Source organism: Cydia amplana, chromosome 5, assembly GCF_948474715.1.
Source record: "Cydia amplana chromosome 5, ilCydAmpl1.1, whole genome shotgun sequence".
Taxonomy (NCBI): Eukaryota; Metazoa; Arthropoda; class Insecta; order Lepidoptera; family Tortricidae; genus Cydia; species Cydia amplana.
In genome coordinates, this window is record NC_086073.1 from 7,479,984 (window position 1) to 7,492,256 (window position 12,273).

At 38.3% G+C, this 12,273-nt stretch overlaps 3 protein-coding genes and 1 long non-coding RNA gene across 4 annotated transcripts in view; 2 read left to right on the forward strand and 2 right to left on the reverse strand.

Moving 5' to 3' along the window:
• Nucleotides 1-12,273, forward strand: part of LOC134648016 (uncharacterized) — a 441,830-nt gene that overhangs the window by 404,049 nt on the left and 25,508 nt on the right. The window lies entirely within an intron of this gene.
• On the reverse strand, nucleotides 9-5,848 carry LOC134648454 (sorting nexin-20). Its single transcript, XM_063502975.1, has 4 exons — nucleotides 5,506-5,848; nucleotides 5,097-5,318; nucleotides 3,552-3,745; nucleotides 9-173 (listed from the first exon to the last, which is right to left on the reverse strand). The coding sequence occupies exons 1-4, from the start codon at nucleotides 5,719-5,721 to the stop codon at nucleotides 47-49; spliced, it is 759 nt and encodes a 252-aa protein (XP_063359045.1). The 5' UTR covers nucleotides 5,722-5,848; the 3' UTR covers nucleotides 9-46.
• Nucleotides 7,592-9,056, forward strand: LOC134647905 (NADH-ubiquinone oxidoreductase 49 kDa subunit-like). Its single transcript, XM_063502278.1, has one exon. The coding sequence runs from the start codon at nucleotides 7,613-7,615 to the stop codon at nucleotides 8,981-8,983; it is 1,371 nt and encodes a 456-aa protein (XP_063358348.1). The 5' UTR covers nucleotides 7,592-7,612; the 3' UTR covers nucleotides 8,984-9,056.
• Nucleotides 11,420-12,273, reverse strand: part of LOC134647982 (large neutral amino acids transporter small subunit 2) — a 40,993-nt gene continuing 40,139 nt past the window's right edge. Inside the window, exon 7 of the mRNA XM_063502403.1 lies at nucleotides 11,420-11,969. Coding sequence (XP_063358473.1) covers nucleotides 11,565-11,969 — 405 coding nt within the window. The 3' untranslated portion in view covers nucleotides 11,420-11,564. The remainder of the gene's footprint in view (nucleotides 11,970-12,273) is intronic.

Here is a 12,273-nt window from a genome sequence, read left to right on the forward strand (position 1 = left end):
CAAGTCTGTGCCAATGACAGAATATGTCTTATACCTAAGAGATCTATTAAATGACAGTGGGTAAGCTATCCACCGCTTCCATAAGGCTCGGCACTGAATCTACTTTCATACCTTTTTTGCGGAGATCGTTTAGCTCTTGTACCAGATGCGATTTGTCTTTTCCAAGCGTTTCCCTGAAAATTGAGATAAAAAAACTTTAGCATTATATATTACGATCTGGTAATAAATTAATTGAAGTTTCACTCGATTAAAGATTAGGCCAAAGATGTAAACTTAGCCTCTTCCGTTAAGATCACAAACAAATGCACGCGACTAGGTCATTTCGCCAATGAGGGAACAGCATTTTCACCTCAGCAGCTCGAACAAGGGTACTTTGCTACTTAAAAACAGTGAGCAAAATCGCATTTTGCTCACTGAAAGGACAAAATGAGCAAAATGCGATTTTGCTCACTCAGTGAGCAAAATGCGATTTTGCTCACTGTTTTTAAGTAGCAAAGTACCCTTGTTCGAGCTGCTGAGGTGAAAATTTAATTGTTGGTATATCTTAAGAAAACACGAGTGAATAGAGGTAAGTGATGAAGAAGGAATACATTTTTCGGGTTCTCTAATATGTTCTCACTGCTGAGGTGAAAAATGTTGTGTACTACACGAGATCAAAGTTATTCACATCTCGTGCGCTTTTGAGTCCCTTACTACGCTCAAGATTCTAAATTAGATTCACTCGCTACGCTCGTGAATCTATTATAGAATCTTTCGCTTGCACGGGACTCAAAATAAGCACTCGAAGAAATATCAAACTTTGATCTCTTGTTGTACAAATAACTATTTCACACCTCCTATTCGGAAAAGAGCTTTTTCTTCCCTGCTAGGAGGGATCAAAGTGGCACTTTTCCTCCCTGCTAGGAGGGATCAAAGTAACACTTTTCTGTTCTAGCACACTATTTTTACATTTTTTGCACATTATTTTTTTAGCTTAAATAATCTGTTTAAGCATCAGATTGTGCCAACACCAGTCAACACTAAGATTTTTTTTATTTTCCTCATAGTTGATGTGAAAAGCAGTATGGTACACGGTATCAAAATTATTTCGTCTTGGGCGTTAACACTTGAATCCCTCATTACGCTCAGGCTCACGCTTCTACTTTAGAATTGTAGAATCCATCGCTTCATTCAGGATTAAATGTATGCCCTTAACGGAAATATATCATTTTGATCCCTTGTAACAGAAACTACTATTATCTACCTACTTATATTGGCTGACCGACGAAGTCACGTAGTTCAGTTTGTTTACATTCTAGTACCTATAAAATATGAAGTTGATAGACTTTATCTTCCTCGCGTTGTCCCGGTTATTGACACGGTTCGTGGGAGCCTGGGGTCCGCTAAGCCAATATGAAGTTGATAGACTATAGCTATACATATACACTGCTATACTTAGATCGTTTGAAACTCGGTTAGCTTCTGCAAATTTACATCCTATATACACCTATAATCAATTCATGCAGGTTATGGGGTCTACCTACTATAGAAATAAACCGACATACCCATACCCGCATATATACGCTAAAATAATTTCCTTACATTCTGCACAAGTTGGGTAATAGTTTTATGTATTTATTGCGTAAAAGATCAAATGTGAAATGTGTGTTATCTATGAAAAGGGACCTTATTGTCGATGGCGGTTACGCCATTATCAACGATGCTCCGATATAAATACAATGCCGCGCGATGCTGTGCGGCGTAAGCGCCATGGACAATAAGGTCCCTTTTCATCGATAATGCCCCAAATGCCCGGTCTTGTCGCTAAAAAGAGATGTCTTCCAGCCGTAAGACAATCATGTGAATTTTTGAACCGTAAACTTGTTCAAATTATATCCATTAGCAGCTCAGTAGGTTTTGTAAACAAGGTTGCGTCGTCTTACGTCATTGAACCTCGTGACTTGCTAAAGTAGCTAAACATCCGTATAGCATAACAAATAGATACATACTAAGAGGACTGTTCAGTTTTGTGTAAGGCCACTAAAATATATTTGTTTTTCCACCCTTATAAGCTGTTTAATTCCATATCAAATTATAAAAAAATCTTTATCGTCATCCGTTTAAGACCAGGAAATAAAAATATACCAACGTTTTTTTTTTTAATACAATAAAAATTAAATTTACAGTACATATGGGGCTACTTTTCCGCACTAGTGCGTAAAATAGCACTTTTCGTGCGTATGTCGAAACTTTAAAGTGCCATATGTACTGTAAAACGTTGTTCGATACGAACGTGCGATCGCAACTCGTGTCGATTTAAAACACTCCCTTCGGTCGTGTTTTAATTTATCGCCACTCGTTTCGAATTTCCTCTTTTTCGCACTTGTATCGAAAATAACTATTATGATATCATGTAATGGATGAAGGTTATCTATTGTTCACAGATTAATATTACGTGATGATAACGAATTAGACGCATGTTATTATTATCATTACATTAAACCAAGTATTTATTGTATTCTATTGATTTTCATCGGGTATTTTCTTAGTGACCCACTATAGATAAGCTATGACGTTATTGTTTGGTATACAATGTGTACTATACACTATACATAGATAAATAGATGATACATATTTATTTTCAAGCATGTATTAACCAACCAATAAAATTAGTCATGAAATTATACAACCACTGACCTAGTTTATACCTAGGTACATATTTTCTGCTATCAGTCAGTTGAGTGCACGCACAATGTACTATGTACCTACCTACTTATAGTACTGCTATCAAAGTATTTAATTAAACTTCAAATAAACATTCACACTTGAGGGTCTACTTTTAATCCCAAACATCAATTCGGCTAAATGATTGCCTACTGACCTTCCAATTTACAAGGAAAACGAGGCATTGATATTAGTCAAGTTTCCTCATATCAGTCAACTGACTGACATAACAATTCACACATACATTTGAAGGAATTTATGTACGAGCTGGGCCCATGACCATCTACTTGAAAACCGAAGGCCTCACTACTGGGCCCTAGTGTTTGTAAGACTGTCTTATGCTATTTTAAATGTATGAAATGAGTAAAAACTACTGGTGTACCGACTATTGATTTGGCCGACTAGCCGACTAATCGGCGCTCGGATGGCCGATTAGTCGGCCGACTAGTCGGCCAGATCATTAGTTTGGTCTAAGTTCGGTTCAAATGCACTAAAAAACAATCGTTTTACCCTTTCGTCGCGCTACATATCATATAGTAACGCTAAAAAATTAAATAAAAAAATCCTAAGGTACGTTTCATATGGCGACCGCACAATCGGACATAAAAAAGCGACCACAAGGTCAATAATTTCGAACAAAAGTTATCGTAAGCACCCTAAATAAAAATTTGGGTAAAATAGGTAAAAAGCTTATGAAAATATGTCCTGTTTATTTCTTTTTGCCCTTTTTTTCTGTCACTTATAAAGTGCCGACTAATCGGCCATTTTTACCGACTAGTCGCCGACTACAAATGAGGCTTTCCCGACTAGTCGGCGACTAGTCGGTACATCGCTAGTAAAAACCTCACCATATTGATATACAGGTGTGCAGCAGCGGTATATAGATGAGCAGCAGATCATCGTCGCTGACGGCTTCGTAGCGGCGGAGCGCGAGCTGCGCCCAGCGCTCCACCGGGCCGGCCAGGGCGCCGCCGCTCGTGGCCGCGCACGCCACCACGCGGCACAGCGCGCTCAGCACCACCCGCGACCGGTCTGTGTACACCTGCAATGTGGAGGTTCAATGTTAGATGTCAGAATTTTGATTACCTGCAGGTAGATTGTACGGGAACGAGATACCGGTGTCCGTGAGGCAATCCCTGTAGCATCACTCAAGGAGAGGCTTAAAAAATTGTGGCTTTCCAATACTTGGGTAATTCTGTTTTCCTTGATTAGTACTTCTTTAGTTTCCTTTACTTTTCTGGTTCGAATTCATATCTATTTATTTATATTGTATATTGAGTAGGTATTTATTTATTTTATTTAGTTAATATTTATATATGTATGCATTATTTTATTGTTATATTTCATTAATAGCATATAATTATGTATATTAATAAATTATTATTTAATTAGAGTTTAACCCTAAATCATCAAGGTTCCCAAACTTAGGAGTCAAAAAAAATTTCAGCACCCACCATCATGAAATATTAGCGGAATTAACATATTTTTAATTCACGGAATAACCATAAATGTCTACTGATACTTATTACAGTTTGGTGCCAGGGGCACGTTGAAATTGGTCTGAAAGAATTAAGCGAAGACCTAATTTAATAACATTTTCAACTTGTTAAAACTGATATTTAGGCCAATTAAATAAGAATTTTAGATAATACGAATATTACTAATAGATGTATTTAGAGCATACGGTTTATTTGTGTTTCCTACCAAAAAAGCATTTCGAGGAATTAATACCCAGCAAGCTGGAACCCATTTTAAAACATTCATTTGGTCCTAAAAATGCGCGTACTTTTCGGATCCTCAAATATCAATTTTTATCACGTTTAGACGAAATTTTCCGTCAGACGTACCGTTTTTGAGCTACAAGCAAAAACTGAAAATGAGCTAGAATTCTATGCACACCTCCTGGAATTGATCAAACTCTGATTTCATGCATTTGTTTTAGGACCAAATGAAGGTATTAAAACGATTTCCAGCTTGCTGAGAATTAATTCCTCAAAATGCTGTTTTAGGTAGAAAACACAAATAAACCGTATACTCAGGTATAAATCTATTTGTATTATCTAATATTTTTAGTTTTTTTTTTTCACTTAAGCGTAAGCGTAAGCGCCCCCCTGGGCAGCATGAACGCCCCCCAATCGCTTCCGTGGCCCCGACCACCCCCCTGAAACTGTTCAGCGCCCACTGGGGGGCGGTATTGACCACTTTGGGAAACTATGCCCTAAATGGATGGAATGACCACATTAAAAATGTAGTAAATATTATGCTCATAATAAAATATATTATGATAATAGTTAATTCATGAGTAATCAGCAATACAAACATGTCCTACATTACCAAGAGTAGCCATTAAGATTACAAGACAATAAAGATTAGTCATTATGTACACAAATTACCTTATTTAATAATCTGAAGCTAGTTTCCAGCACAGAAAGTGCCATGTCATGAGATCCTTCAAGCATCAGTTGTCTAGCCTCGGCTAACTCCACGTCATGGAAGAACGCTATAGCTGCTGGGGACTCCCTGAGACGTGATTCCTCTGATATAAGCTTCAATAATGCCTCAAATGCTGTAGCTCTGGCTGTTATCAAGTTGGGGTCAAAATTACCCACTACCATCTGAAAAGCATAAAAAAAGAATAAAATATACATATGAATGTGAACAATCCATAAAAATATACCAAAATTGATATCATAATTGAACTGAAATATTACAATATAAATCCTGGAAGAACCCGTATAAACAAAGTAACGCCCACTTAGCAAGTACTTCTTTGTTGTTTAATAAATAAAACGTGACTCATACCTTTCTAGGGAATGATATGGTACTTAAAATCGTTGGGAAATCCTTTTTGAGTCCATTGTAGAGATCCAAAAAGTGAGTGTATCTCCTTTCTACGTTCACGGGGTCTGGATCAAGTCTGCTAATATCTTGCCTGACTTGTAACATGTATACCACGAACTTCTTATCCGACCCATCGCCTGTAGCTATTCTGGAAGACACTATTTCAAACTTTATCATTGTAATTGAAATTAACGTTACGGGTTTGTTGAATGTAGGGAGTTCGTCCCTTTTGCTCGTTAAACGGAAATTTACAACCACAACCAACTTGCGAAACAATAACAATGATTGAGTGAAAACGAGATAACCAAGAGATTACTATGACACTGACAGCTGTGACAGTTGACAGTGACACAGTCATGTCATTGTGACTATTTAAGCCAACTTTTCTTTCAAACGTGCAAATCATAACTCAAAAATAATTAGTTATAGTGCGTCAAGCAAATCTTGTCAGTAGCAATGTACTGCAAATTAAAGTAGGGTAACACCATGTTACACTCAAAGAGCAGAATTGCGCTAAGAAAAGCAGCAATGTACATCGAACCAAAACGTGTTTATTTTCCGCCCTTCATACGTCAGTTCGAGTGAATTATCATAACCTCAAATTTTAGTAATGTTTACCGTCAACGAGCATGATTGTACATTGTAGGCACCTTAGCTTTGCTTGAGGTCATGCATAATCTTGGTATTTAATGGTGACAGCAGAAATTTCTCTTGAAATAGAAACGATTCAGAATGTAAACAATAAGATGATGGCTGTCATTCACGATCCACATTCCACAGATAACACACAGATGACACGCGATTTTGGAATTATTCGAACACAGTGTTGCTAACCCGCGATTTTTCAAATTTGCCGCCTTTTACTACTGACAAGATTTGGTTGATCCAGTATATTTGTACAACAAGAGATCAAAGTTTGATAGAGTTAGGCCAAGAAAAGTCAGCAGCGATTTTGATAGCCCACGCAGTGCAAGTGTTATTTACACGTCATAATTTCATAGAAGTTTGACGTTTAAAATGACACGTGCACTGCGTGGGCTATCAAATCCGATGCAGACTTTGCTTGGACTGACTCTATTTCTTCGAGTGCTTATTTTGAGTCCCGTGCAAGCGAAAGATTTAATCTAATTTAGAATCTTGAGCGTAGTAAGGGACTCAAAAAGCTCACGAGATGTAAATAACTTTGATCTCGTGTAGTTCACAAAACTTTTCACCTCAGCAGTGAGAACATATTAGAGAACCCGAAAAATGTATTGTAACATGAGTGAATAGAGGTAAGTGATGAAGAAGGTTCATCACTTACCTCTATTCACTCATGTTTTCTTAAGATATACCAACAATTAAATTTTCACCTCAAAAGCTCGGACAAGGGTACTTTGCTACTTAAAAACAGTGAGCAAAATGCGATTTTGCTCACTGTTTTTAAGTAGCAAAGTACCCTTGTTCGAGCTGCTGAGGTGAAAAATATATTGTCCATCTCCACTAACGACATCTATAAAATAAATAGAAACACTCAACAACGCAGAGTGCTCCTCACACTACTCACAGCTCACAGATGGCGGTACGAAAATCACTCATACTACACAACAAGAAAAGAGATGGGAATATTGTATGGGAATCTGATTTGGTTCTGATTTCGTTCTGATACAATGTATAGAACGAAATCAAAACTCCAGTGATCACTTATATTTTTTGATAAGCACTTTAATATGATTAATTATAGACAGGTACCTATAAAAATGAATTGGTTTATTTTATTAGAAAACAGAATCCCCCTAATGAGTAGGGCGCCACTGGACGGTCGACTCATTGTCACTAAAGTCTATTTTTTAATTCGGTAGACTAAAATGACATTTCTTAGTATGAAATGACATTTTATGTTCATACTATGAACTGTCATTTCAGTCTACCGAATAAAAAAATAGATTTTAATTGTCTGTATTAAGCACTTTTTTTTTACTGCACTGCAAACCTTTTTCGTTTACAAAGGGTATTTAAAATAATATGACTGGCCAAAAATACCAACTGCAATAATCAATCATTATTGACAACAGTAAGGCCAGTCAAAATGAAAGTTCTTAGATCTATAACTTTTCTCAGAAAGACTCGAAATATTCGCTTCTTTACGTTTAGTGCACCAGTTCACGGGCACAAATGGTTTCCGGACGCGGAGTATGTGCAGCAGTTCAGTGGTCCAGCTATATACAGCACACCTGAAATGGAGAAATATTACAAACCGGTCTATCATGGAAGACTTCCACCTGTAGAACGAAAATTGCAAAATATGTGGATTAATTTTGGGCCACAACATCCAGCCGCACACGGCGTGCTGCGACTGATCCTCGAACTGGATGGTGAAACAGTGGTAAGAGCTGATCCCCATATCGGATTTTTACACCGAGCCACGGAAAAACTCATGGAGAATAAACATTATAATCAAAGCCTGCCCTTCATGGATCGCTTAGACTACGTGTCGTCCCTTGCAAATGAACAGTGCTTTGCTTTAGCCGTTGAAACGTTAGCCAACATTGAGGCACCCCCCAGGGCGAAAGCGATTCGAGTACTCTGTACTGAACTTACTCGGGTAGCCAATCATTTACTGAACGTAGCCGGCACTGTTTTAGATGCAGGTGGTATCACACCTTTTTTTTGGACGTGCGAAGAGAGGGAAAAACTATACGAGTTGTTCGAAAGGCTATGCGGAGCTAGGGTTCACTGCGCTTACATAAAAGTCGGCGGCGTGTCGCAAGATCTTCCGATCGGGTACCTAGACGATGTCTATGAGTTATGTAGTAAAATGGGAGAACGTTTAGATGAAATGGAGGACCTGGTAACGGGCAATCGCTTGTATTATGCTAGAACGGCAGGCATTGGCGCTTATAGTGCCCACGAAGCGATCAATTTAGGTTTCAGTGGACCGATGTTACGCTGCACTGGTGTAAAATGGGACTTAAGAATCAATCATCCATACGACGGTTATGATCAATACGATTTCGATGTTCCCGTGGGAACGTATGGCGATTCTTACGATCGGCATCTCTGTCGCCTGGAAGAGACTCGTCAGTCTTTGAGAATTCTAAATCAAGTCATCGATACTATGCCCGAGGGCGAATATAAAACGGACGATTCGAAATACTGTCTACCAAGTAGAGTAGAGATGAAAACTTCTATGGAGTCTCTGATTCATCACTTTAAGTTGTGCACGGAGGGATATCCAGTTCCGCCGGGCTACACTTACACGGCAGTGGAGTGTCCGAAAGGCGAGCTAGGGCTGTACATGGTTGCGGACGGCACGTCGCGGCCCTACCGCGTGGGCATGCGCCCCTGCTCGTACACCCACCTAGCGGGCATCGCTGTATTCGGCAAAGGACTAATGTTAGCGGATATATCTATAATCGTCGCTAGCATAGATGTGGTTTTTGGTGACGTTGACCGTTAGATCTCAGATAAATTTCATACCTATCGGAAATAATATTGCATCTATTTGCGTGAAAATAATTTATTCAACAATTGTTTCCATCTCGAGTTGTTTTATTGCGGATTTTATAAGCAATTTCAATATTAATACTATAAATAAATAACAAGTATATAGGTAGCTATGTTACAATGGGTTGCTAACGTAAGTAGGTAACACAATTAGGTAATAGAAATAAAATTAGAAATACTAATTTTAAAATCAGGTAGGTATAAAGACCTAGGTGGCAAGAAGTTCTGCAATGGCAGATTAAGGTAATACGTATTATACGTATGTAAATAGTTACAAAACAACATATAAATTCTTATAAATTATACAATTTAGGGAGATATTTGTGTCATATACTTGTAAGTAGGTATATTCGGTACCATTATCAAGAAAGCAGTGTAATTAAGAGCCCATCAACGTGCACACTAGCGCCATTGCTAAATAATCGAGATTATTTAAATTTAACGAAATATATTATAAGGGGGCCGGTATCTTGTATTAAAGTACCTTTTGAATACATCAAACTAGTTTCTATGTTGCTGGATTTGTCAATTTATAAACTCAAAACAAAAACGGCCGTTTTAACTTTGGACGCATAGATTGACGAATCCAGCAACATAGAAACTAGTTTCATGTATTCAAAAGGTACTTTAATACAAGATACAGTACGTAGCGGACCCCTTTTTTTAAATATATTTCGTTAAATTTAAATAATCACGATTATTGAGCAGGGGTGCTAGTGTGCACGTTGATGGTCTCTTAAGATACGACTGTTCATTGCAGGTCCATCAGGTGCAAAATAGTCCTGCTGGTAAATAATAACAGAACACTCAATATATGGTTTGTAAATTACGCTTACCTACCTAAATATTCGAACTTTACTATAATATAATACACGTTTAAATATATAGAAACATCCAAGAATACAATTTCATATATTTGGAATGCATTAGTTCCCATTTTAATACCTGTATAGGTACTTGTTAATCTAAGTATCTACCTATTTGACATGTATATAAAAATTAATAACTTACGTAGGGACATATATTTTTCATACATTAAGGTGTCCTTAAACATCGGTAGGTACTCTGTACGAGTAGTTCTATCCATGGACCAATATATTATTGATACGTTGGCCCTTTATTTTGATCTAGAGATAAAGTAATAATACACATACATATCTACGATATATTAAGTATAAAATGTAAATATACTTACAACTTTAACATTCAGAGAGCAATTCAAGGCATGAGATACAAGATATCATCATAAATATTAAAGTCACACACACTACAACATTTAATACGAGTTGTTAGTGGATACTGTCGGCTTAGTGGAAAGCACTGCCGTGATAAGCAATCATGAAAAGATTTAGGTATAGGTACCTTTCCTAAGGTAACTTTACAATTAGGTAAGTTGATGTTTTTTAAATAAAGTTGACTTATTTTTATTTAAGTTAATTACTTTTGTGTGTGTTTACCTATAGGTACCTATACTAATCATACATCGATACATCCCATGTCATGATTTTGCATGGTTGCCAACGCATGATACTTAACTTTTTAAATACATAGTAGTAACTGCACATTAATTACTTAATTATTGTTAAAACTTGTGCTTACTAGGTATAATAAGAAACAGTACTTACAACGTACCTAGTACATATTTTTTACAACATGTAGTAGGTAGGTATTATCAGACTGAAACGCAGTAGGTATAGCCTGACCAGTAATATATGATAATTGTCAAGAGGGCGCTGTTATTCTCATGTATAGGGTGACAATTCAGTGTAGTATGAAAAAATTAGTTCCAGTGAAATTCCGCAACATGGCGCACCCTCAATAGATCCTGGTTCACCTATACCAACATAGTGGTATTTTTCATTTAGACGAACAAATAGTCGTTTAACACGTTACCTAAAAATACTGTTGTATGTACCAGGGATGCTGCGAACATCCGCATCCGCATCCGCAACCGCGGAACTTCCGCATTATTTTCAACATCCGCATCCGCATAAAATCGATGCGGAGCTTATGCGGATGCGGATGTCAAACAAATCGGTACAGGAACGTCTTAGCGGCGGCGTAAGTGCTAGGTAATTTCGTCATTACCTATAACGAAATCGTCTAGATCGGCCAAGTTACTGTTTATTAAATATAACGCACCTATATTCTTGCTCAAATACTAAACGTTTCGTTTTTTTTTAATAAAAAAAATACTAAAAATGTAATACTTGACGTTTTATAAGTACCTCATCTTGACATCCGCATCCGCGGATGTGAGCCTTTAAATATCCACATCCGCATCCGCGTCCGCGGATGTCAAAAAATCTGCATCCGCAACATCCCTGGTATGTACCTACATAATATGGTTTATGATAAAACACATTGTTTCATTTAGGTACGTTACAAAATAAAAGGACGGTCCTCTGCCTATTGAGAAACACAATCGCAGACATTTCTCATTCTACAGTACCCACAATATCCATTACATATAAGCGTACATATAGGTACATAAATCGTTGGTCCTTTATATTATTACATTACTCGTCTACCATTCACCCTTGTGACATTTTTTCATTCGACTCTACGTAAATACAGGAACATATCTTTTGGAAAAACCTTAAAACGCAGCCGGAAAGAGAGTGGTAACATTCCGGCTTCGACTGCCACTTGACGCCGAGGTAATAAACAGGTATTCCGCTGAGGAGGAGAGCGACTCCTATGGCCGTGTCCTTGGGTTGGTATATGGCCGGGACGAAGACCAGGAAGCCGATGGCGATGAGGAAGGTGAAAGGGATGGCGAGGTGCACGCGGATGGGACGCGGCAGGTCGGGGCGCGTGCGCCGCAGCCACAGCATGCCCACCACGGACGCGCCCACCGACAGCCACAGCGTTTGCGAGAAGTAGTTGATCAGCGCCAGCACGTTGCTCGTCGACAGCATCAGCAGGGAGAACAGGCACTGAAAATATACACACCCGGGCTCATTAAATGCTGTACTTTATGCCAAACAACAAAACTAAAGCCCTTGCTACACGGTCGCCGACAAGCCTTCTAACCGTCTGTCCTTGGTCTGACCTTGGTCAGTTTTGGTCACATTTTGTTGGAAACAACTGTCTACACGGTCCGTCCAGACCAAGGCCACGCGGTCCGAGGGACTTGTCGGCGACCGTGTAGCAAGGGCTTAAAATTCAACACCCCGAAAGCTCTTATGTGTAGGTAAGTACTTATACTTGGTCAACCAAATCTTGTCAGTAAAAAAGGCG

Coding starts and splice junctions, on each gene's coding strand:
- LOC134648454 (XM_063502975.1), bottom strand. CDS start 5,721: ATGATAAAGTTTGAAATAGTGTCTTCCAGAATAGCTACAGGCGATGGG. Junction 5,319..5,505: donor CCATATCATTCCCTAGAAAG/GTATGAGTCACG, acceptor TATGCTTTTCAG/ATGGTAGTGGGTAATTTTGA. Junction 3,746..5,096: donor GCTTCAGATTATTAAATAAG/GTAATTTGTGTA, acceptor TCCACATTGCAG/GTGTACACAGACCGGTCGCG.
- LOC134647905 (XM_063502278.1), top strand. CDS start 7,613: ATGAAAGTTCTTAGATCTATAACTTTTCTCAGAAAGACTCGAAATATT.